This window comes from Tasmannia lanceolata, unplaced genomic scaffold, assembly GCF_043159265.1.
Source record: "Tasmannia lanceolata isolate RefF3 unplaced genomic scaffold, GAP_Taslan_0.1 ptg000008l, whole genome shotgun sequence".
Taxonomy (NCBI): domain Eukaryota; kingdom Viridiplantae; phylum Streptophyta; class Magnoliopsida; order Canellales; family Winteraceae; genus Tasmannia; species Tasmannia lanceolata.
In genome coordinates, this window is record NW_027518685.1 from 8,811,820 (window position 1) to 8,838,815 (window position 26,996).

General features: G+C 39.2%; 1 protein-coding gene across 7 annotated transcripts in view; it reads right to left on the reverse strand.

Moving 5' to 3' along the window:
* Window positions 1-26,996, reverse strand: part of LOC143884246 (glutamine-dependent NAD(+) synthetase-like) — a 55,109-nt gene that overhangs the window by 16,736 nt on the left and 11,377 nt on the right. For all 7 annotated transcript variants that reach the window (XM_077387708.1, XM_077387705.1, XM_077387706.1 and 4 more), the window contains 7 exons: window positions 26,468-26,673; window positions 20,228-20,533; window positions 19,058-19,281; window positions 14,714-14,817; window positions 3,437-3,571; window positions 781-949; window positions 471-606 (listed from right to left, as the gene is read on the reverse strand). In XM_077387708.1, the coding sequence (XP_077243823.1) occupies window positions 471-606; window positions 781-949; window positions 3,437-3,571; window positions 14,714-14,817; window positions 19,058-19,281; window positions 20,228-20,533; window positions 26,468-26,661 (1,268 nt within the window). In that variant the 5' untranslated portion in view covers window positions 26,662-26,673. The remainder of the gene's footprint in view (window positions 1-470; window positions 607-780; window positions 950-3,436; window positions 3,572-14,713; window positions 14,818-19,057; window positions 19,282-20,227; window positions 20,534-26,467; window positions 26,674-26,996) is intronic.

Consider the following 26,996-nt stretch of genomic DNA (forward strand, 5'->3'; position numbering starts at 1 on the left):
TGATGGAAAATCTTAATTGGTCTGGAGCGGTTGCTTGGATTTTCTTTTCGACACTCAAAGCATCACAAACTTCTTCTTCTCTTTATCATTATCTTCTTCTTCTTCTCTTCTTCTTGTTCTTATTGTTTTGTGGAGAGGCTCTGAACGAAGAACCAAAGCAAACACCGTCGATGAATATCAAAAGCTATGAGATCTGAGGGCTTTTTCCAAGTCTAAAACCCTACTTCTTTGGTTTTAAAAAAAAAACATAAATATGGGTCGGGTGCGCACCCCCACGACGTACCCGACCATTTTTTTGCTTTTTTTAATGTATATTAAAGGGGTACGTAACCGGGACGTACCCGGGCGTACCCACACCCCATACGTGTCCGACACGGGTGCGGGAGCCCCGGGAGAGTACCCGTGCTTCCTAGGTGAAAATTTTCCTACCCTTGAACCCTGATGAAGCTTGTTTTGGGTCAGGTCCATACCTATTTTCGGATCCCATATAGACAGTATAAAATATGCGCTTAGCAAATTCTTTGCTGTCAGTAGGAAACTCTCCATTAGTGTAATGACCGACGCGTACTGCATCAGCTTTAACTTGCTCATTCCCATTTTCAATTTCTGCACATATAAGGCCAACAACCGCTGAATAAATGAGTGGTGATTAGAGATGTAATCCAGAAAATGCAAGTACAGTCTCTGGATAATGGCACTAAAATCTAATTGAATGCAAGCAAACTATCCAAAGATGAGAATGGGGATATGGTAATATGAGGACATCATCTTACAACCGACCTTTTACAACAAGCTGGCACATGCAGCCGACAATAGCTGCGACAGAAGAACTATCTGCTCCACCAGAAAGAGGAAGCAAATATCCAGAAGCCCCACTCCTTCGTACATAATCCCATAGCCAGCAACTGGGTCCAAAGGCTATCTCTTCTTCTGGGGAGTGGTACCTAATCTAGACATGGTGAAAGATCAAAAATCAATAATTGGACAAAAACAATCGAGAATCTGACAGTAATATATTGAAAGAAAATTAGTTATTGCTGCTATAATATCAGGTAAAAGTGAAATAGTTATTGACATAATTTATTAAATATCCTGAGTCACAGTCAATGCAGTTTAGTATAGATAAATCATACAGTGAGTATAGTAAGAACTAAAATATATTATCCTGATGGTAGGGAAGCATTATCATAGCATTGATTCCCCTTGCTAATATGATGTTGTTACAATGGAGAGTCAAGTTTTGGAATTTACTAGGAATCAAGATTTTAAACTTTTCAATATAATTCTTGGGTTCATTAGAAATTCTACTTTCTTGAAGACTTCTCTTCAACTTTCATTCACTCAATGAAGATGAAGATCGCTCGTAGGAGATGTCAAATCGCTCCTACTGCTCCTTAATGCGGATTATCTAATATCTTGGGAAGAAATAAACAAAAGACAATTTCTACAAATCTAATGCAGAGACGATAACCATCATAAATAGGTATGGCCTCAGTATCCAAAAACCATAGCTTCCATGGCATTTATGACCATTGAGTTTTTTTTTTTTTTTTTCCTTTTTTGAATGGTGAAGATTTCATTAAAAGAATGGAGACCATTGAGCTTTTTTTTATGATCATCGAGCTTATGTGTATAGATTCCCTCCTACAGGTCAGATTCCTGTATTATAAGCTGAAAGCATGTACTTTGGCAATAAACTTTCTATTTACATTGCAGCTTATATTTAGGCTTCCAATATAAAACTGACCACATCTTGGTCGATACATGCGTTTATTTGATGGTAAAGCACTAATCTCAGGAACAGAATAGAAAAACACCAATTAATCTAATAACAGAAAATCATCTGTAAACAGTGCTACCAAGTGATCCATATATTTGCTTGATGGTAAAGTACTAACTGGTTGGGAAACATAAGTCATATAAATTTATTGATGTGCTTGCATGAGTTTATAATCGGGCTCATCACTCAAGGGACATATTTGTAATTATAAAAAATTTCTCTTCATATAGATTCAAGAGATTATAAGTTGTAGTCGTCACCAAGAAACTCCACCACTTCCAGGCCCCCTTTTACTTTCTTTAAATTTCCTCTCTTCTACCCGTTCTTTTCTTTCTTCCCTCTCCTTAATCAAGCATCAACATCAACGTGGTATCAGAGCAAAACTTTGCTCTTCTGTTTGTCGCCGTTAAGGCTTCCCGGGCAACAACAACAACAACAAGGCCATAGGGCTAGGATCAACATCCATATGGACCATTAGGGAAGCTAATCATCAAGGTATTTATTTGTAGCGGTTTTAGAGTCTTTGATGCTTGTTCTAGAATTACTTGACTACGTTTTTAGAGCCTAGAGGTGCATTTTCTCCAAAAACATAGGAAAATCAGATACGATTATTTTGCGTGGGCATCTTTTGTTGGGTCTGTATAGATGATCTACCCATGAAACTTTGACCCAATACAATTTTTTGAAGAGCCATATGAGACTCTACTATGATAATCAAGCAGCTATCAACATCGGCCATAACCCTATACAGCATGATAGGACCAAACATCTTGAGGCGGATACGAACTTATTGGCGAAAGAGTTATCTCTGGTGAAGTGTCTTTATTGCATGTGAGGGCCAACTAGCTGTTGCTCTTACAAAGGGTGTAGTGAATTCCAGATTTAATGATGGTGTTCGATTGATGAGCCAGCCCTCTACTATGGATTGTTGGTCCGCAGCCCCGCCCTATAGAATGAATAAGGAGAGGCCTATCGATGACCGAGCCACTCTGATACTACTCCTTACCTCACCCAGACCAATGAGTGATCTTTGAACGCTACTACGAATCCCTCTTGGCAAGTTCAACATGATCAACATCTATTCGAAGCTTGAGAGGGAGTGTTGACTTGTGTGTGTATTTATAATGGGACTCATCACTCAAGGGACACATTTGTAATATTCAATAGAGTAGAAGTCGTGGGTTTCACCAAGATACACAAAGATCTTGATGACTTCCCTTTCCAATTTTCTTTTCTTTCGTGTTCTTCTCTTCTACCCTTTCTTCTATTTCCTTTCCTTCTTAATCAAGTATCAACAGCAATTAAATTTAAGCAAAGAAGACATGGCTAGCAGTAGCTTGATGTTTTCCAGCTTATGGTTTTATATCCATCATTTATGTTGGATCAGAATCTTTCATACATTTCCCATAACAATTTCTAAGTTTAACCGTGACCACTGAAGAGCTGTTGATTTAATTCCATCCCAGACTTCGTAGCTTACACTGTATGGTTAGTCTGTTTCATATGCCTTATAAGTAAACTGAGACTCTGAGATCTTCCTTCACATTAGCATGTTTAAGGAAGAAGTCTGAAAATTTAAACAGAACGGCATACTAAAAAAAAAGTCATTTTTTAATGATAAAATAAGTCATACACCACCTTAGGGTAATAACTGACCTTAATCGGGCTAGAAGGGATCGTTTGGGAGCTGAAAGATTGGCAAAGTTTGTATGGCACTGTCACTGATGAAACACTAGGTTGGTTACTTGCTCGCTCTCTGAAGCTACTTTTGGATCCTCTATAGCTGACAACCTGTCATTCAGCAAGCAATTATAGTTAAGAATACAAGATAATATAAATCCTTCCTCAAAATAAGGATTCCAATCACAAGATAAGCTTGAGAATTGCAAACATGTTTCTTGAAGCAGTTGCGTTCTAATTTTTCAAATAAGTTACAGTTTTACAGAAAATAGAAATAGACCAATTACAAGAGAAGTGATTGTGGCCAAATGATACACTTATACCTCTGGCTGCATCTAAGAGTAAGTTCTGGCCATATCTAATAGTAAGATCTCATCAATGATGAAATCTAAACTCCATGAACCAGGGCTCCTCTTCATTGCTCAAGCTGTGGCATAGTTTCAGTCCTCTTCCATGAAACTTAATACAAAGTACCTTTGGCCCTTCCAAAAGTGATCTAAGTCGAAATACAACCCAACTTCTCCACAGATAGTAAGGAATTTTTTTTTTTAAAGTGGAGGTAGTAAGGGAGATTACAAGTAGATCCCACATCTATCTTGGCAACAATCCTATTTTCTTTCCTTTTTTATTTCACTTTTTTGAGTGATAGCAAGCAGAAGTTGATTAATAATAATAAAAAAACAGCATAGTATAAGATGGGATGTATAAGATGGGATGAGATGTCCCATACAACAGAAATAAACAAAAAAAAAAAATCCTAATCTATAAGGTACCTTTGCTCAACTTCAAGAACAGTCTAGTTTAGGCTACTTCTTGCTACACTATCAGGTTACCACTCCTGTGTATGTGTATGAAGAATGGATAAATAGGATCATTCAAAAAAGAAGAAGAAGAAGAAGAACGGATAAATAGTCTTGCTAATATCGAGAACTCCCATGACAAAGTTTGCAAATTTCTTAGGCCCTGGAAATAATTTGTTCTTACACAATACCGATTTCAAACCCCCCTGCACCCAAATGTTCTGGATACCTTTTTCTTGAAATACATAACTTAAATAGCAGAGTTCTCACTTCTGCTTCATTTGAATCTGCAGCTGCAAGAGGTCCGGAGAATGCAAGAAGGACCTCTCCCAACTCATTTCTAAACACCCTTCTGCATTGGCTGGTCTTGGATTTCCACAGGAGCTACCATCTTGATTCTATCTTGGTTCAATCCTATGTTTCCAGGTAAAGCTCACAGCCACCATCTCCCAATTCCAAAAAACATCTCCTATCGGAAAGCCCCAAAATTATTTTCTCATGCTCACTCACCTAATTATGATATTTCATTTTCATAATGATCTTACCAATTGTGTTTTTTCAATATAAAAACAATTTAAATTCTTTCCAACTAAATGACAAAACTACTAGACTAGGAACTACTCTTCAAGGGTTCTTTTCTTTTTCCTTAAGGACAAAAAGGCCCTTTATACCACGTCCTCTCAAAATGTCTATCTCCGACAGAAAAAACCCAATTTACATCAAAAGATGAGATAATGGAATACCAAGACTTAATTTCCTAGTTTGCAATGAAAAAAAAAGAATGGTTCAAAGACTCCTTCCCCAGATTCCCTTTTTAGCATTACGCATATTAGGTTTAACAGATGCTGCCATCCCGCAAAAGCTTACAACCATGGGTAATTGGAGCATCCCACACACCAATGGAGAACAAGAACCTTCACATTTCCAAAATGCATGTTCGGGGAAACGCCCCCCACCCCTCTCCCCCAAAGGCGCTTCTGGCAACTATGCTTCAAACAAGTCAACCACGAAGTACTAGATCTCTCTAGCCATCCTAAATTGGATATATGATCAATCGAGTCTCCTGTCTTGATACACATAGCATAGTGATCTATGATGATCCTCCTACGATTGTGCAGATGGTCCACCATCAAGATTCTGTTGCTAACGCTCCAATTCTAGGCAGGATAAGTATCCTCCAAATTATGTGTGCTGATGAGGAAGACGAGACAGGCATAAGGTGATGATAGAAAGAAAGAACATGAAACTCCCCATCTTGGTCCCACATCCAGACTCTCCAGTCCTCTGCATCCTTCTTAATATAAACTGAGTGCAAAGTCTCCATAAGCAATGCCACTCTACCATTGCTATGTTGATGAAATTCATGCAGAAGTGTTTAGTCCTAAGAGATTTGAGGTAAGACACTATAGATCCAAGGGTGCAAAGATTCAATCACTAGCAGCAAGACATGAAGCCCTAGATCTTTACCTCCAGGTAGTGGGAACGATAGACGCATCAGATTGTGGCTCAACAACAGATGCATTGGGGTTCGCTGTATGTATGCTTTTTGACTACCTATAGGTGAGTGTGCTTCCTACCTACAGGTTAGGTGAGGACCACTTGCTTTTTTTTTGAATGGTAGAATTCATTAAAAAAGACCGAAACGGACAGAATATACAAAGAAAAGAAAAACAGAACACACAAAATGGGGCAATACGCCCTCAAGGAGGAAGAAAATCAAATTTCTCCAATGACTCCAAACCAACCCCTCTCCTAGCTTGAGAATCTGCTACCCCATTAGCCGATCTCCTTACATGATTGAACACAATATAAGACTCTCCAATGATATCTAATAATTCATTAAAAAAATCCGCAAACCTCCACGGAACCTTATGGGAAGCAAACAACCAACGGATAACATTAATGGAATCACCCTCCACTATAACATTATTCAGAATCTCCCCTGCCAAATACTTAATTCCTTGAAACGCAGCCCTCACTTCCTCCTCATTCGAATCAGCTATCCCAATAGGCCCAGCAAAAGACCATAACACCTCACCCTTATCATCCCGCAAAACCCCGCCAATACCCGCCGGACCGGGATTGCCAAAGCTTGATCCATCAAAATTCAACTTATGCAAACCAGTTCCCGGAGGAACCCATTCTTGAACAATGATGTTGGTCCTGCCACCACTCGAACACACCCATTGCCAACCATACCAAAGATCAAACGCTGACACAAATTGGAAAAGATGTAATGACTTCGCCCAAAAGATAGTTAACGCCGTAGCTTTGTCAGCAACAAAGGAATCACTTTTATCTTTGCCTCTGAAGGTTCTCGCATTTCGTTCTCTCTAAATCGACCATATAACAGCAAGGAAAGATAACTTCCATAAGATTTTCCCCTTTAAACCCCACGGGGCATATTGCCAATTCTCAATAGCTGAGGCCAAATCCCTCGGAAAGACCCAAAGAACTCCAAACCTCCCCAACACCCGACCCCACACCTTGCGCGCAAAACTGCAATGGAGAAGCAAATGATCCGCCGACTCTCCATCCTCCTGACACAAAATGCAAAAATTAATGATGATCATCTTTCTATCTCTCAGCAAATCAATCGTTTGAATTCTCCCTAAAATGGCTGCCCACCCAAAAACAACAATCGAAGGGGGGCAGGAATGTCCCATACTTTGGCAATCACAGGAGCAGCTGAAGAAGGCAGTAAATGCTTGTAGAACGATTTAGGCGAGAATTCACCAGCTGAGGTCCAAATCCAAACCCTTACATCCTCCCCGTCCCTCTTAATATAGCAACTCTCTAAAGCATCAAAGAGCCTACACACTGATAATAATTCTCTATCAAAGAAATTACGCCTAAAAGCAGGCGCCCAAATAACCTTCCCATCCATCCTAGCAAAGCACTCCCCAACCATAGCCTCCTTCGCAGACGCTACCAAAAATAAATCAGGAAAAGCATCTTTCAATATTACCTTCCCACACCATAAATCCAACCAAAATCTCACACGATCCCCACAGTGCACCCTAAATCTAATACCCTTCTGAAATTCTGAGGAAATACCCAAAATATCCCTCCAAACCGAGCAACCTAACCTAGGAAATCTATCTACAGATACCCAGCGCGATAAATCCGAACCATACTTATTAGAAATAACTCTCACCCAAAGAGCCTCCGCCTCCTCACCGAACCTCCACAACCACTTACCCAGCAGAGCCTGATTCACCCTTCTAACATTCCTAACCCCCAAACCTCCAGCTTTAATAGGCATGCAAACCGTCTTCCATCCCACTAACGACAAACCCTTCTTCTTCTCGGACCCCCCCCCCCCCCTCCCCCAAAGAAATCTCCGCTGAATCTGTTCACTTCTCTTCGCAATACTCGCAGGGCATCTAAATACCGACAATTGATAAATCAGAATGCTAGCTAACACAGCTTTAATCAAAGTAAGACGGCCCCCACGGGATACAAGATTTCTCTTCCAAGTATCTAATCTCTTCTCAACCCTCTCAACAATCGGGATCCAGCTGGCACGATTAGGCCTCCCTGAACCCAAGGGAAGCCCCAGATATGATGACGGGAGGTGATCCAAATTGCACCCCATAATCCCTGCTAGCCCGAGGGATATCTCATGCTCCAAATTCACTCCATACAATGTAGACTTATTAAAGTTCACCCGCTGCCCAGAAATCAACTCATACCATCGAATAATAGCTTTAAGATAAAGAACCGATTCTACCTCAGGCGAACAAAAAAGCAGAGTATCATCCGCAAACTGTAGATGGGTAATCTCCACCTCGCTCTGCCCAACGAAAAATCCTTGGATAAGCTTAGCGGCGCTTCCTTTCGCAATCAATCCGTTAAGAGTTTCCGCGACCATAACAAAGAGAAAAGGGGAAAAGGGATCGCCCTGTCTAAGCCCCCTCGATGCTTTAAAATAACCAAACGGGGCTCCATTAATCAATATTGAAAACCAAGTAGAGGAAATACACTTCGCCATCCAACCTCTCCACTTCCCCCTAAAACCCATTTGGCCCATCAAATAATCCAGGTAATGCCACTCCACCCGATCATATGCCTTCTCCATATCCAGCTTACACACTACACCACTCCTACCACACTTCACATAGTAATCAATAGTTTCATTAGCTATAATGGAGCAGTCAAGGATCTGCCTCTTGCTAACGAAAGCTGCCTGATACTCCGATATTAAGAAAGGCATAACCACCTTTAGTCTCGACGCCAATATCTTCGCGAGAAGTTTATACAAGCATCCAACGAGACTAATGGGACGAAACTCACCAATGGAGGAGGCACCCTTTATCTTCGGAATTAGTGCAATGAAAGTCGAAACCGATCCACGATCTAACTCCAAGCCATCATAAAATTCCCGAAAGAATCTCATGACATCACCTTTCACATAAACCCAACAAGACTTAAAAAACGCCATACAGAACCCATCCGGACCAGGAGCTTTATCACCCGCCATAGAAGCCAAACTCTATTCTATCTCCTCCTACGAGAACGGCCTTTCTAACTCAACAGCTTCCTCCATAGCCAAACTTTTGAAATTAACCCCTTCCGGAATAACACAGCCAGCCTCCTCCGAAGAATATAACTTACTATAAAAATCCACAACCTCCTTCTTGATGGCTCTCTTCTCTTCACATTTGACCCCATTAATAGTCAGAGAATTGATCCAATTACCCCTCCTCCTAGCACTCGCAATACTATGGAAATAAGCAGTGTTTTTATCCCCCTCTTTAAGCCAACTAACTCTAGACTTCTGTCTCCAAGTAATTTCCTCGTGCAAAATTAAAGTATTTAACTCCTCCTTATACTTGTTAGCCTCTAACAAATCCGCTTCATTCGCCCTATTTGCAATTATTTGAATTTTCATCTCACTATTTTTTGCCCGAAGCCACACCTGCCTAGCTTCGGAAGCTCTCATATTCTCCACTTTCCATTCGTTTAATTTATTCTTAACAAATCTCAACTTAGCACCAATAACCACATCCGCCGCACCAGAAGCAGAGCACTCACCCCACCAAGCTCCCAGCTTTTCCGTCATCAACGGAATCTTAAGCCAAGCAACCTTAAATCGAAAAGGAGAAGGACCCCATGATTCCATTTGAGGATCAAGAATTACAGGGCAATGATCCGAAACCGAATGCTCAAAAGCTATTTGTCTAGCTCCAGGAAACAAACCCAACCACCTCCGACAAAACAGAAATCTGTCAATCCGGCTCCTGCTGCTTCCTCTCTCCCAGGTAAACTCCTGACCAACTAGAAATAAGTCAACCAATTCCCAATCCGCAATGAATTTTGAAAATCTTCTCATATTTCTACTAGTACTAGAACAACCCACCCGCTCACTCATCCATCTAATTTCATTGAAATCTCCCCCAACACACCAAGGAAAATCCCACCTTCCCCTAACATTGACCAATTCTTCCCAAAACAATTTCTTCTCCCCCTTCAACACCGACCCATAAACCCCGGAAAAAGTCAACTTATCTTTCTTTTGAACGTCACACAGAACCACCGAGACTGAAAAGACTCCTACCCAATACTCCACCAATTCAAACTTAAATCCATCCCAAGCTACCAGAATGCCTCCCGACGCCCCTACCGCATCAAGAGAGCAGAAATCCCAATGCGCAGGAACACCCGAACCATTTAACACAAATCTATCGATCCCAGACACCTTTGTTTCCTGAATACATACCACGTCCGGTTTGCCTTTACGAATTAATTTCTTAATATGAGTCTTCTTCTCCAGAGACCCCATCCCATTCACATTCCAGCTTGCAATCTTCATTTTCTACGAGATCTTTTAGACATCCCTTTCGAGCTATTCTTCGCTCCACTAATAATCAGAGATTTTCCGTCCCCTCCTTTTGCCACAGGAGAATTAAATTTCATCTCTGATTTTAGCTTATACAACTCCCTTATCAACTTCTTAGAGGCATCATAACCGCGGATATCCGATAGATTTCTCAATTTACACTCGTGATCCTCCTTCTGTCTCAGCATATTTTTTAACTCGATCTCAGACCCAACGAAAGAAAGCCCAAAAATCTTACCCGTTGAGATGATATGATTAATAAATATCTCGACAATCTCCTGGTCAACAATCCCCTCACCTGAACCACAAATACCCATAGGATCCTTATACTCAGGAATCCTTTCCTCCCTACCTACCACCCCTCCTGAAATAAAACCCTCCCCATCAATCACTAACACCCTACTCTGATTTTCCATAGCAGCATCCATGAATGGAACAATTTGAAGCAATTCATACTCATTAACAGATCTCTCCTTTTGACTATTAACAGAAGCCGAGCCTCCATCTACAGCACCACCATCGCAGGAGAGATTTGGGAAAACTAACTCCTCACCACTTATCAGTCGACAATCAGGAATAATGAGATTAGTACTACCCCCTTCTTTATCATATAAAATCTCTGCATTTTTAGGGCCCATATCACTTATCCGGTTCACGTCGACGAGATTAGCCATATCTCTAGAACAAACAGGGGGAAAGCTTCCCACAATCTCCCTACAATCATTCTCTCCAACCCCATAATGATTCCTAGAAGATTGAATATTTCCCACCGATACATCATCTTCAAAGTCAAGCCGCACAGGAGAAACTCCAAGTTTCACCGACAAATTGTAAACCTCTTCGTCTTCACCAGAATTACCTCCTTCGGAACCCAAAAAATCATCTACTCCGGAGAAAAACTCCCTCTCCACAGGATCCCCTTTTCTTATACTAAAGGGGGATAAAAGGAGATCTATATCAGTAACTTTTGCATAAGCACTAGTGGATTTAGTAACTGGAACCCCACCAGGGCCCATTTGACCAGAAAACCCAAACCCATCCCCATAAAGAGGCTCCAAAGAGTGGGTCACAATAAGCCCACGAAATGCCTCATAACAGTCCTCGACTTAAGAGCCGAACCATTATCATAAAAATCGCTAATTACGACAGGTGCCCCCGATCCCAGATCATTACACGTGGTATTCAACCCTCTAATACTTCGCCATCTAACAACAGGTGGCGAGACAGATTTTTGAATTTCGAATTCACCGCCTGACGGAGGAGTCTTATCCACAGCCTCACCTATTGCAAAACATCCCGTCACGCTAGCCTGCACCGCCCTTCTCGAGTCACCAGAAACCGACGACCCCTCGCCGGAAGCAATGGAATCCACATCCTTATCTCCTAAAAGAGAAGAATCCTCCTTACTACTATCCTGATTAAAATCCGACGAGAGCCCAAAATCACGATCATCGAATACCTTCTCTGCACGAACCCACAAGATAGATCCATCAATAGCAGACGGAATAACCATAGAGGAACCAGCATCTCCGAAGGTAGAAATCTGAACCGACGCCGATACGTACCCAGAACCGGCCACGCAAGAATGATCAAGTGCTATAACTTTACCGATTTTACCGCCAATCAATCTAAAATTCTCCTCACACCATGCTTCAGGTGGAACTCCAGTGATTCGCCACCAGTCCACAAGTCCGTCCCTTGGAAATTTAACCATCCATGGAATCAAATCCACGAAAGGAGGGTAATCATCAGCCATCCATATCCTTTGTGCATTGAGGAGATTAACTCCCATTAGAGGGAAAACCATAACTTCATCAGAGTCCACTTTGTAGACAGAAAGGGGAGAAGCAACACCACATTTTCGACGAAGCCAACCTTCCAAAGCCCTAACATTTCCAGACCACCCGGGTCTGATTTTGCCCCATACACTAAGATCTGCATTTCCAATCGATCTGAGAGGAACGGACACCAGATTAACAGAAATACCAGTGGATATCTTTAACTCCTCATCTGCGCCTTCCAAAGGGGTCGGATTAGCATCCCTCTCACCTCTTCGCCCCAGATTAACCGTGGTTACAGAGGATTTTGGGAAGTTATAATCTAACCCCGACCAAATCTTCTCACAATAGCCACATACGACCCTCCACCAATCTTCTTTCCTTCGCTCTTTCAAATCTTTGCAGATTTTTGCTTTTGACAGTCTTCCAAGCGTTATCATCAACCACTCCCCGCGAACGAACATTCTGCCATCCCTTTTCCCCATTATCAACCGCGAACGAACATTCCGCCATAACTCTATCAGGTGAGGACCACTTGCTAAAGTCATAAGTCATGGATTGCATGGACCTAGTGTGTATAGGGGCCCAAGAAGGTGTAGGCAAAAGTAATTCAGAAATTTTATCTCTTTAAGAGAAATTCCATTATGAGAACGAACATAAAAGGGATGTTCTCTTTTTTTATCTAATCCTTAAGACAGTTTTTTGTTCCATTGTGACCTGTTGGTCATGGGTTTGAGTCACGGAAACAGCCTCACTGCAAAGTAGGCGTAAGGCTGCGTACATCTAGCCCTCCCCAGACCCCACAATGGCAGGAGCCTCATGCACAGGGCCGCCCTTAAGACAGTTTTTTGTTCTCTTTTTTATCTAATCTTTAAGACAGATTTTAAGGATTCACTTAGTTGGACTTTTGAACCTAGAGTAATTTCTTGGCAGGATGCCCAAGAGACCTGACGTAGGCTTGAAAAGAGAATGGAATTTTCAGCTAATAACACAGAAAATTTGAATAAAATAAACAACACTATCCATGAAATAATAGCAGCAGAAAAAAATCTCAAATCTGAAATTATTATCACTAAAGAGTAAAGATGGAAGAAATTGTACATACATCTTATACAAGGGAGAACTCTCCCAGACCCAACTCTAAACCTTTCTGAAACAAAGAAATTAACACTAAAAATATACTACAAATCAGAAATCCTAAACCTGGACAAATCCTGATGAAAATAGGCCCATAGATAAATCCCATTGGAACTCCTCCTGATGAAAACAGGCCCTTATACAAATCCCATCGGAACTCCTCTACAATTCTCAAAAGAGATCGTGTACACTCACAATAAATAAAACAGGATTACTGAATTTTGGAAAAATAAAAAAAAACAAAGTGGGCGCTCTGCTGGCATCTAACACCAGGACGACGTCAAACACAAGACCTGTTTTCAGGCAAAGTTTTTATTTCTTCTCCAGAAAACCTGCCAAGGGGCTGGGTGATTGGATTGTGTGGCTGTTGGGTTCTGTGGGTCCACTAAAGTTTCACCAACACCCTTAGCCAGGAAGAGGTTAGGTGGAATAGAGTTTAGGTGAGTTCTTTGCTCACCTTCGGGAACTATCAAGTGTAAGAACGATTGAGTAGATCGTGCTTTCATCAACTTTGAGGTTTATCTTTGGGAGAGAGAAATCATACGCCCCAAGAATAGGATTAACTTTTAAAATAAATAAATCACAATTATGTCCTTACAAATGCTAAGCAATGGTAAACTAGTGAAATTAGAATGAAACTTAAGTACCAGTTCCACCCCGTACGCTAATGTAGTTCCAATAAACTTACGAGTACCTATCCCACCCCATAGTAAATGTAACTACAAGAATACTTACCGTAACAATTATATCACCACTCTCTAAGGCTCATTGACATAATTCATGCTTTCAGTTGCTGGACTGCCTTTGTCCTGTATGGAATAGTGACGGAGCATGCAACCATCTTCTCAAGTAGCAACCATTCTCAGAGAAAGCATGGGTTTATATATGTAGCATAGTCGCCCGTCTGTTAATTATATTTATTGGACTCAGCTGGAATGATTGTTAGCATCCTAAGCAGTACGTGTTAGAAACTAACCCCCTCTGGTTGTTGTAAACCAAAAATTTTGTAGAGGAACAAGAGGTAGTAAGGACTAGGGATAATGCTTGGACTTATCGTTTTGGGTGTATCAAGGTAGTGAATTAACTTCACTGTCTACACCCTGAAGCATAAACACAGTATTGTATTGCAGCCTTCTCTAGGATACAGTTCCTTCTTTGATACACAAATACACCAGTAAAAACCAAACCCCAGAACATTCACTGACAGCGACAAGCCCACAAGTACTATCTCCAGAACAAGCACAATGACCTAGCAAATGTAGAGTGAGCTATTTGTCATCTCGCCCTTAATGCAATTAGGAAACAGAAAGGACCTATTCAATAACATTCATGCTGAAAACTTTGCCAGTTTATCAGACATCCTTTTATCCTCAGTTCAAGATTGCAGAAGTTTCCTATTTACAAACCATGCCATTTTAAAATGGCATGGTAACTGTTTGTATCTCAATAAATATAATATGTGGTAGCTTCACAATTTTTTACAAATAGCTGCTGTTTAATCCCCATGCCAGACATGTTTGCTCATTCACCTTTTAAGAAAATCCTCACCAGAAGTTATGTGTGAAAATTGCTTGGTTGATATAAATGAATTTACACCAGATATGGAGGCCATCTTAAGGGGGAAAGAACAAAAATCTTCTCCAATTGTTACACCCGCTAAGAATACAACGTTAAGAACAAGAAAAAGAATGCTTACAGCATCTAGGTCTACTTGGGCAGTCAAAACCTCAACATCTTTCAAGGAAAATTGTGATCCTTGAGCAACCACATCTCCATTTACAGCAATGCAAGAACATCCATCTGCCTCAAATAAATATTGATCACATCATATTGGGGAATAGAATCACCTATTCTGTTTTAAATATGAATTAGTTTCTTTACGAGTGGTCAACCACAGAACAAAATCAGTAATATAAAACTGATGTAACATCATACTGGGGAATAGAATCACCTATTGTATGTGTGTGTGTGTGTGTGTGTGTGAATTAATTTCTTTACGAGTGCTAAACCACAGAACAAAATCATAGACATACAAAACAGATGTATTCAATTTGCTTGCTCCAGTTACATGCAGTTTTCGCAAAATAGATGCATTATTTCTCTTATATGATGCCAGTTGCTTCCAAAATAAAATGTATCTAAATAAATCATACAGGAAAGCAATATATAAAAATTTAAATATGAACCCAGTAGTTCAATTGCTCCATACTCCAGCAACATTCAGTGGAACCTCCGTATCTCTACAAGCAACACAAATACTTTGCTTTGGGGCATTTCTCGAGAGGAAAAAGAAAAAGAAAAAGTTTATTCACCTTTCATGTGAATAGCCAGATTAAACATTTTATTCAACTCACTTACCATTATACAGCTAAAATAGGATAGACTCTCCCAATTTAAGAAGCAAAATGAACTTATTTAAGAAGCCAAATGAGAATCCTTTATATGTACCACATATGATAGCTTATTATAAGGGATAGAATGAGTATTTATTGAATTGGAGTACAATTACCAAACCGTTGGATGGAAAGAATTATGAGGATTGGTGTCGTAGGATCATCATGGTCCTTTCCTTTAACAAATATAAGTTAAGAAAACTCAGGTGGTCAAATACAAAGAGCGAGGTCACAATGTTCATGAAGCTACATCTTTGGAGGGAGAGCTTGTTTGTGGATGATAGGCAAACTCATGAAACTGATCCACAATTGATCCAATATAATGCATCTATTGATCTTAGAGATCTATCAATGATGAACTTCGCAAGTGTATTGCAGCTTTAGAGATCTCTTCGAGTTCTTTCTGATCCAGGTTGTTCACAAGATCATGCATGCGCCTCGTTCAACACATTTTGAGGTTGTTCACAAGAGCCCCCATTAACTTAAAAGGGTCCCTAGGAAAGGCCTCCTATATGCTAACCACAAACATATGGATCTAGAGGAGCACTCCGGCGCTAACTGGGCTGGTTTTGTCAATGGTTGTCAGTCTACTGGTGGATATTGCACACTGTTAGAGAAAATTTGGACATAGATGAGCAAGAAGCAATCAGTTGACTCCAGATCAACTGTTGAGGCCAAGTACAAAGCAATAAGTAACTAACTAACTAACTAACTAACTAACTAACTAACTAACACACACCAATCAAGCAGCAATTCATACCATATCTAATCCGTTTTTCCATTAAAGTATCAAACACTTCATTAGAGATTAAGTAGTGATCATTGTCCCTTATGCAAGATTAGAAGATCAATAGACTGACCTCACTAACGCAGTTGTTGGAAGCAGACTTCGTGATATTATTCAAAAGTTGGGTATGATTTGACATCTATGCTCTATCTTGAGTAGCCCGGGTAGGAGTGTTGAAATAGGGCCTTTTTATCATGTACTTCACACTAAGGATGTGTATCAATTGGAGGAATCAGGCGCTGAACTCGCGATCTGATTCCAATTCCACCCGATTCCAGCGTTTGGTTCTAAGAAAATAATGGAATCAAGGAGGTGGAATTGACACGGGTGAAACTAGAGGGGGGAAATGCCAGAATCTGTTCCCTGTCCCAAGAAATGGTATTCTGATTCTACCTTTTTTCCTGAATGGTAATGGTATTCAGATTCTACTCCGGACAGAATAGAATTTTTATTAAATTTTTTGAATTAAAATTTTTAGTTTAATTTTTTTATCATTTCGTTATGAAAATTGGAATAGGAATTGTGTTATGAATTATGATGAACATTCCAAATCCTAATTCTGGCAATCCAAACCACAGTTACCAGGGTGGGAAACGAATTCGGGAATCGAAACGTGAAACAGAAATGGGAAACACGGAAAAAAATAGAGGGGAAATGAGAAACTGAAAAATGATAGAAAATTGTATGAAATCGTATGAGAAGCGTCTTAGGAAACGCATTAGAAATCATTTGGAGACAATAGAGAAACGTCACTGAAAACGCAGATGAAACACAAGGAAAACAAAAAATATATAAATGTTTTTTTTAGATTTAAATTTGTTAATTCAAATTTCTATTTGAATAGACCCTTGCCTTCCCTTACAGCTAGCCTTCATGCGCTAGTAGTCTCCTTTAAGAGTAATAAAGAAAAGAAAAGCTGATGCCGTATCCGGGTGGTGAATCAGAGATGAGAGGAAGCCCTCGGGGGGAGGGGGATATGGATAACCTAACCCACAATTTTTTGGCGTGCTTTTTTTTTCAAAACAATTTTTATAAGTTTCACACATGTTTCCCACACGTTTCACGTACGTTTTCTACGAGTTTTCCATACATTTCTCATGCATTTAAGAAATGCTTCACATAAGTTTCTCATTTGTTTCCCATGTGTTTCAGAGACGTTTCAGAAACATTTCCCCCTTTTTTTTATCACATTTTAGGGGAAATGAGTTTCCCACTCACCCAAGGAGTTTCCGGCTTTTATGATTCAAATGCAACCTAAGGGCATTTTACTCATTTTCATGTAGTATCTCTTAAGTTAATAAGGGAGAGAAGGCTATTCGATTTGAGCAACTCCTCAGGAAAAATTTCATTCTCGTTCCTCTCCTCATCCTCCTATATCCTACAAGTTTACATTCTAGCCTCATTTGACTGGTCGGCCCCAATGGATCATCACTTCTAGACTAATAATCGCTGCAGAGAATTAGTTTTCATTTCTCGTTCCTTTTGGTGAATTTTGATTAAAGGATGTTTGTATGGATAGATGTCCAAGTCCCTTTCTGTTGTATACCCTGTGTTCTGATGTTAAAAACACTTACCCTCAAACAAACTCTTCAAGTGTGTTGGGCTCTCCAACAAATGGAATTTAGCTGAAAGAAATTCCATTTATATGTAACCCTTTAGAAATGTACAATCAACCTCTTCAATTATCATTACCCCTCTTCACTGTGTGTGTGTGTGAGAGAGAGAGAGAGAGAGAAGATTGTTAAAGAAATTATAACGGTGATACATACATTCACAATACATAAAAAGAAAAAGTAAGGTCATCCCATTTCTTCAAAAGACCCACACCCAAGTTCCATAGCTTTAGGGCCACTATCCCAATCATGATTTTCCTAGCCCCATAGGTAAAGGAAAGCTCCTTCCCTTTAGGGCCAGTTGTGGGCGAAACCCCTCGGCCCCTCATGCCCTTAGAGGTGCTATGGACGAAGGGTATCTCTCTCTCCACAACTCGACACTCGCAAGCAACTGCTCAAAAATCCCGACCACATGATTAACCTTTGCAGCACCTATGGTGTAGCTAGGTAACATACATGCATAGTTACAATATGCATACATTCCAATGAATGCCCTACATGCGTGTATACATGTATGTATTAACTTAGATATATACATATACATCAGCTTATTATATAGTACTTACCAAATATCTATGTAAATAAGATGTCCAAAAATTTCAGTTCTTCAGAACGGGTGACAGCATTTGTCCGACAATCACTTTGATTTTAAACAAAAATCCCTCGCACATGATTAACCATTGCAGCACCTATGGTGTAGTTAGGTAACATACATGCATAGTTACAATATGCATACATTCCAATGAATGCCCTACATGCGTGTATACATGTATGTATTAACCTAGATAAATACATATGCATCAGCTTATTATATAGTACTTACCAAATATCTGTGTAAATAAGATGTCCAATATTAACTATAAAGAATACGTAATCATAATAAATTATTTGCTGCAAGCAACTACAGGACCGCGTAATTCAAGATTATACAATATCATTTACTATAAATAAATAGATAGATGCAATACATGGCAATTAATAAAATCTTATCTGCCATCTTATTTTCTTAATAGTTTCCTATATTTCTATATTTAATAATTTAAACATTAAATACGGGCGTATGTGCTTCCCGTGTATCCAAAAAGGAGAATGATAATTGCCAGCAACAGGAAAGAAGAATATGAATAAGAGATCCCACAGATAAAACCTTTTTTTTTGTTTGAGATACTTAAAGTAGAATTCCAAGGAATGGAACAATAAAATTAATCTTAAAATGAGGAATGGTTTTTCAACTAGGAGTGAATTACCATAGTAAAGACGGCTACCGTCACATCCTTGCTGATTACTGTACATGTAAACGCCACCACAATCAAGGGTAGCATTTTTTATTTTATCAAGGCGAAGGTCAAGCTTTCTCAGTTGGTGGTGACTTCCACTAGCATTCATAAATACTTCAATGCCGCTAAATGCAAGTTCAACACGTGGACCATCAGGAATAAATAGCTCTTCACAGATTTCAGCAGCAACAGCTCTGACGTGTGACAAGAAAATATTGACATTAAAGAGGTCAGAATGACTAGTTCATTATAGTTCACCGCCGAAAATAAAGCCACAGCCATTCATGACTTATTGAAAGGGAATTATATCAGTAATGAGTAGACCAGGATGATCTAAAAAATAACTCCACAGAAAACTTCAAGTAAACTATAACTACTGTAAGTTCTAAGATGATATTTTTTTTCAGTTCTAAGATGAATTTTCATAGTTTCATAAAATGAAATAAGACAGATGAATTTACTGCATTAATTTAACAGCAGTCATACATTTCTGTATGACTTTAACAGGGTCAAAGTCACCAACTTTATCATGTAAATGATTTGACCACATCAGAATAGAAGTTTTTTTCTGGGTATGTAAGATGGAATTGAACCTACGAACTCATGGTTGAGGAACAAAGCCTCAGCCAATTGAGCAACAAGCACAATCCCAAACAGGAACAATACCAAATCAATCCATTTGTGTTTTTTATCATGTTTGTTTTCCATAAGTCATGACTAGACAGGAGTTAGAGTTTCAAAGCCTAAATGTAAGAACTCAGCATCAGAGAAGACCTAAATCTCATAAAAGCTGTAAAATTTTCTGTCACTATAAGACTATTATTAATTAAACTACAGGGCCTCGGCAACTGTTCATTTTGAATTTCTAACAGTTACTATAAACATATGAACTCACAACCAATAAACTGCAAGTTTAGATAATATACAGATACATATCAAGCAAATGTTGTGAATGGCCTTGTAGGCTCCAATTTAATGCTGAGGTGAAATTGTTTTTTCCTTTTCTCTCTTTTTTCTTTTCAATCTTTATTTTATTATTTTTTGTGAAAGTCACAAATGGAGTGCCTCTTGAAGAATCTCTCCTGAGATCAAGAACATCACCACATTAACATTAATATAACTCAGGACGTTGGTACTCACATATCTAGAAGCTGAATGTATCCATAACCAAAAGGTACTGTTTTTTGTGATGAAGCCTCAAAAATGTTATTTGGGAGCTGCAACTCCATGAGATGGTCTTTATGCTTCCAAGCTGAAAACCACCGAAGTTCCCTGTAGTTTCCCTCATTCGCAAGGCTCATCTTTGGACGGATCATAAGTATCTGTTTGTTCAAACAGAAAACCTGGCAATTGTACCGAACACCTCCTTGTGTGACAGGCATACCGATGCTGCATAATATGCCCTCAGTCCAATCACCTGATAATATATCTTTTAAACACTCCCATCTGCATGAAAACCACTCTCAATGTTAGTAAAAGCAGAATATAGCTAATGACAAATTCATGGGGTCTATTTTCAAACAGAATTTGACAGTTTCAGTCAAGGTAGTGAAGAATTGCCAGGGATATCAATGAGTCGCAAAAGTTCCATTTCGAAGAATGTCCACCCAATATGTGTAGCACTAACATGCTAAGCAACTCAATGAAATACGAGATCAACCTACAAGATCCCAAATTAATTCCCACAATCTTCTATATCATTTTTTTCTCTCGAAATGATGGACATTTTTTTTCTCCGAAATGATGGACATTTTATTAAGAAAGAAAAGAGAAGGCTCACGAGCGAGTGGTCGGAGCTACAAGAATATGAGAGTTAAATTTAGATGATCTGATCCAGCACTTGAAATCTCAACTACGTCTAACCTAAATGTGGTGAAACGCATTTCACCGGTTTGATCCACTTGTTGTTTCTAAAGCCCCTTACATGCAACTGTCACATGAGAACAAAGAGGCCTCTATTCAAGGGGGACCTCTATACAAGGGGCTGACCCAAATGTGATGTAGCACCGTGAAGAGAAATTGAGGAAAGGGGAGAGAAATAGACGAAAGGGGATAGAATTAGAAGAATAGGGGAAGAAGAGACGAAAATAACCTGAAGAAGAGACGGATTTAGGGAGAAGTAGAAGAAGAAGAGAAGAATAGACGAATTTAGGGAGAGGAGAAGAAATCAGAAGAGGGAAGAAGAAAACCAGAATTAGAGGGAGAATAATCTTTATTCAATATCAATCAAAGTTAACAATAGAGCTCTAAAGAGGCCTATATATAGGCAAATAAGCAACCTAAGAAATAGAAACCTTCTAAAATAAGAATTTCCTAAAAGACTAAACTTCCTAATTCTAAATAACATGGAAAATAAAATCCTAGAAACTAATAACATGGAAATAAAATACTAGAAACTAAATAATACAAAAATAACTCATAATATCTGCATCATTCTCCCCTGCTTGAAAAAGAACTCGCCCTCGAGTTCTAGTCCACCTGGGTCAAAGATGTATACAATCCGCTGAAGTAATAGAACACGTAAGCCGGCGGGAGCAATCATCATGTCTAACGCTCGAGACAATCGAGAGAAGCATCTGCAAGGTCGGCGGAAGAAGAGGAAAGAAAGGGCCCATGTAGACTCATGCGAACAGAATCTGCGCTGGAGAAGTAAACTAGCTGGGAAGATCGCAACGTACTCCTCCTGGATCGGTGGGATCGGCATAACAGCAATGGGCAGTACCAATCCATAACTAGCCTCAACAAGGTCATCATCTACTGGTATCACATCGGGCGCAATGGAATCAACAACAAAATCATCTGCTAGAATCGTATCCGGTATAGTGATATCAAACGGGTAATCCTCCTGATCAATCTGCATAACAAGTACCTCTGTGTCAGCACAAATCTCGACAATCTGCTCAACTGGCTCAAAAATAGTGCAATCATCCGTAATATATTCTCGATCATCTGTCTCAAGTAATGGCTCGTCAAGCAAGGCACTCGCCTCTGACTCATGGTGGTGCTCGGTCGACTCTGCCAATGGATCAACCTCATGCGGCTCTGCCAAAATATTTGTCTCGACTGTAGAAGTGGCAAAATCTCTCTCTAGATGCTCGGCAATCGATGCGGCAGAAATCTCACAAGCATCATGTGCAACGATGTCGATATTGGCAATCAACTGAGTCTCTAACTCTGGATCGTCCATCTCAGAGCCTGAATCTGAATCTGATGGAATCAAAGGCTCAACGTCGATGATCTCATCAATACTAGCATCGTGCTCTGTAAGAATAGCAGCAACGTTAGGTGGGATGGATGAAGTAGTGAAGCGGCTCTGCAAATATGACTCTTGCATGCGACACTCGAAATATCGGTTTTCAGCTGCAATTTCAACGTCTTGTGCACGACGTGCTGCGGCTTGTCGTTCACAGCGAGCTGCTGCTTCTAGTCGAGCTGCTTTTTCACGTATCAATCTTTGGTCATAAGCTGCTCGCTCACGTTTCAATCTCTGTTGATTTTGATAGTGGTATGTAAACGCATAACGAACATCTTCCCATCGACGAAATGGAGGCTTACAAAACTCACGACGCTCGTTAACGAAGAAATTCCATTTCGACTTGGCTTCGCGGCACACAGTATCCGTGACTTTGCGAATTGTTATTTGATGATCATAACCACAGTACCTATGGTATGCATTAAGTGCCTGGATCCAGTCTAAACACGCATTCTCAACATCTCCATAGGGATAGGTGCAATCATCATAACCACAGAAATATGGAACCTGTGGTGCAGAAGAATATCGAGGATCATATCTATCAAAATATGGAGCATATGGTGGAGCCATTGGGATCGACGTCAAAACTGAAATCAACCGTCTGATCTATATGGCATGTCGAAAGAAACACAATGCCTGTCTCGGATCTGAAATCGGATGAGTGAAAGCTGATGATCAGAAGAATGGGTGTAATCAACGGCTGAGATGGGTCCTGAAACTGTGCGGAAGACGACGATCCGCTGCTGAAAATAGGCTGAATGCGCTCTAAAAGTTGTCACGAACAACTTTCGTGTTGAGGTCGATGGCCAATTTTGAGTGGAAATAGCTCGGGTGAGGAGAGATAAAATGTGATGGAGAGAGGAGAGATAAAGTGTAGAGAGAGAATGAGAGAAAAAGAAAAGAAAATTCAGTTTCTGTTTCTTTTTTTTGAATTTTTTTTTTGAATTTTTTTTTTTGTTTTTTTTTTGGGGGGTGCCTAATGGTAAAAATGAGGGGGTCTAATTTGCTTAAAGATAAAAGAAAGGGGATGTGAATTATGTGGTGAGTAAAGAGTGGGGGTGGTCCAAGGAAAACAAGGATGTTAAATTATCTTAACTAATATGATGGGGGTGCTAATGGAAAAGAGGGGGAGGTTAATTTGGTTTGCACTACTTGGAGTGGGTTGTCTGAAGGGATACGGGGGGCTGCTGTTCTTTCTTTTTCTTTTTCTTTTTAATGACCAACAGTTAAGACAAAAGAAGTACGAGGGTGTGTGGTAACTTACCGGGCAACTGGCAAATTACTGAAAAAGATGAATGGGCAAGTGGCAAATCTCTTGAAATGGGTAATTGGCAAGTGGCAGAGGGCATTATTTCTTTAAATATATGTTTCCCTCTTGCTATTGGATAGGAAAGAATTAATTGCCCGGAAAAAAAAATCTCTTTGACTAACCTTTATTGCAATCGGCTACTCTATTTGAGGAGATATGGACACGTGACTGACTTTCCCCTTTTTTTTCTTTTTTTTCTTTTTTTGCTGGATGACATGCCCGTAATGTAAACTTGCCGCTTTTTTTTCTTTTTTTTTTTTTTTTAGGCTGACTTCTATAACAAGTTACCACACCTGTGAGGAGACTTGGAAATATTGCCCTGGAATGAAGTATTTCCCCTTTTTTAAAAGCTTCTAATTGGCAGTTACCAGTCAAGAAAACTTAAGTTACAGAGAAAGGTTGGCTGAAAAAGGGAGATGGGCAGTTTTCTGGGCTGAAAGGTAGGATCGTGAGAAAGAGGGTTTTGATGTTGCTAGGTTTGTGCGAAAAAAGGGTGTTGAGAGGAAAATTGTTGGAAAGTTCTGCTTAGGGCAGATTAGGGACTGTTAGGAGCTGGTTTGTATGAAATCTACAGTGTAAAAGGCTCTCGGGTAACGGTTTGGAAACAATTACCAGCAAGTTTTGGATGGAAAACAGGCAATTTTAAGGAGCAGGGATGTCTGAGATAAAGAAGGTGGTTGGGTGAACTAGAAAAGTTGAGAATTTGAGAATTTGGACGCTGAGAATTGGATGATGAGGGGCTGAGTTTTAAAGAAGAAAAATACCACTAGGGCTGAGATTAAGAATCAATGTTGATTCGCTTCGGAGGCTTGGATCTTTCGCTTTGATACCAAATTGATGCAGCACCGTGAAGAGAAATTGAGGAAAGGGGGGAGAAATAGACGAACGGGGATAGAATTAGAAGAATAGGGGAAGAAGAGACGAAAATAACCTGAAGAAGAGACGAATTTAGGGAGAAGTAGAAGAAGAAGAGAAGAATAGACGAATTTAGGGAGAGGAGAAGAAATCAGAAGAGGGAAGAAGAAAACCAGAATTAGAGGGAGAATAATCTTTATTCAATATCAATCAAAGTTAACAATAAAGCTCTAAAGAGGCCTATATATAGGCAAATAAGCAACCTAAGAAATAGAAACCTTCTAAAATAAGAATTCCCTAAAAGACTAAACTTCCTAATTCTAAATAACATGGAAAATAAAATCCTAGAAACTAATAACATGGAAATAAAATACTAGAAACTAAATAATACAAAAATAACTCCTAATATCTGCATCAAAATGTTTAAAAACATAAACTCAAACAAGAACCCAACCAAGAAAACCAAGTCCACATGGGCAAGTCAATGATTGATGCAGTCAATTTTCATTAATTCATGCATGTAAAGGAAGTTTTTGATCGAGTCTGTAGGGCTAAACTTGGACTTGGACGACAACTCGGCCAAGGTAAAATCGAGACGACTTGGACGAGTCAATGATTGACTCGAGGTTTTAAACAGTAGCTGACCCACATAAAGATCATACTCTTAAGATATTTTGTTTTAGATTATTTCATAAGCTCTGACAGGAATAACAAGAATTTCTAGAGAAAGGTATATATCTCAGGAAATCCAAAATATTTTTTATCATTTTTGGGTTTGTATCAAGAATAAACTGAAAAAATAAAATCAATATAATTAATTATCAGAAAAAATATCATGAAATGATCACAATGTTTCTCCAGAAAAAATAAAAAAATATCTCAATATTTAGGGGTTTTGTCATTTTATCGAAGTTTCATGAAAGAATAGCGATATTAGGGAAAATTTGATATAATTGTCAGTTGACTGCAATGAGCTTACTAGAAAACAGATTCCCCCCTCCAAAAACAAGTTGTTCATCAACAAATAATGATTTGTCCAACAGAACCTAGTGACTGGTGCTTGTCGGAGATGTAATGGAGGCATTAACAGGGACTTTATGAGCAACAGAAACAACAGATGGTAGTCTAATGGATATAGAATCTTGAATTACTAGACATAGTAGACACAACCATCAACAATTAAACCAGATAGGGAATGCCCAAATCAGACTTCAAATCATTAAGACACCTTAATATTGGGAATGAATAGCATATTACCTATTAAAATGTTACCATGTACATAGGGCCGAGCTGTAGCAATATATGAGATGGGGAAGACAGTCATAGCATATAAATGCCACACAGTCCCTTTGTAAAGAACAAAAGTTTGGAAGACACTAGTATTATCAATTCCATGACTACCCAATTATTGTCTCCCATTTGCAATTTTAAGATGAGTGTGTAAGGTCAGCATGTTTCCAGGGAGAAAAATAACTTTTCCCCTAGTAAAAAATTTATTTGTGTCGTGTAAACTTAACACTTAACCTCTAACCTGAACTACAATCTTAACATGAAAGATTCAAATCAAGAGTCAATGCTATGTGTAACGTAGAAGTAAAGATAACCCCTATAGGACGAGGGAAGGTCAAGGGAACTAATTCTGTTGCAAAAATGACGGTTAATTTCCTCATTGACATGGTTTTTATTAGAAATTAATGGAATAGTTTAATGACTAACAGTCTATTAGGAACATCAATACAAAATGCGAAACATATTAAATTCAAAACAACGAAAATGCGAAACATATTAAATACAAAACAACAAAAACCAATAGGTGCAATTTACGCATGAGTTTCAGTATCCGGCTCCAAGACTAATAGTTTATTAGGAACATCAATACAAAATGCGTACTAATCAAAAAAAAAAATACAAAATGCGAAACATATTAAATACAAAACAAGGAAAACCAATAGGTGCAATTTACGCATGAGTTTCAGTATCCGGCTCTAAGAAATGGTCTTCACAACCATAACCAGTAACCTCAAGCTCTGGCCCAAGCCTAATGGTGGCCCCTTCTGCTTTAGCCCTCAATATCGATTCCTTGATGTTCCGCAAATTACAGTCGAAATCCATTGCCCATTGATTAAGGCTGCAAGTTGCTACCTTCAACAACCTCATTTCTGATTTTACCTGCACTCAAACATTTAACAAATTTCATCAAATATTTCGGAAAATAATGGACTATATTTTATTTTATTTTAAAAAACATCACATAAATCAACCTCAAAATCATAAATTCACAATGAGTTATTCTCGGTCATAAAAAAACAACATATATAACTTCAGGCATTGTTATATATGAACTTGAGGTGCCAAGCACAGAAACGTAGAAAAGCCAACACGATACACCCGGTGCTATATGATAGCACTAAAATTTGATAGATATTAGCTCATTAAGACATAATATTTTATATGTGTGTGCGCGCGCGCGTGTTTATACTCCCACAAATACA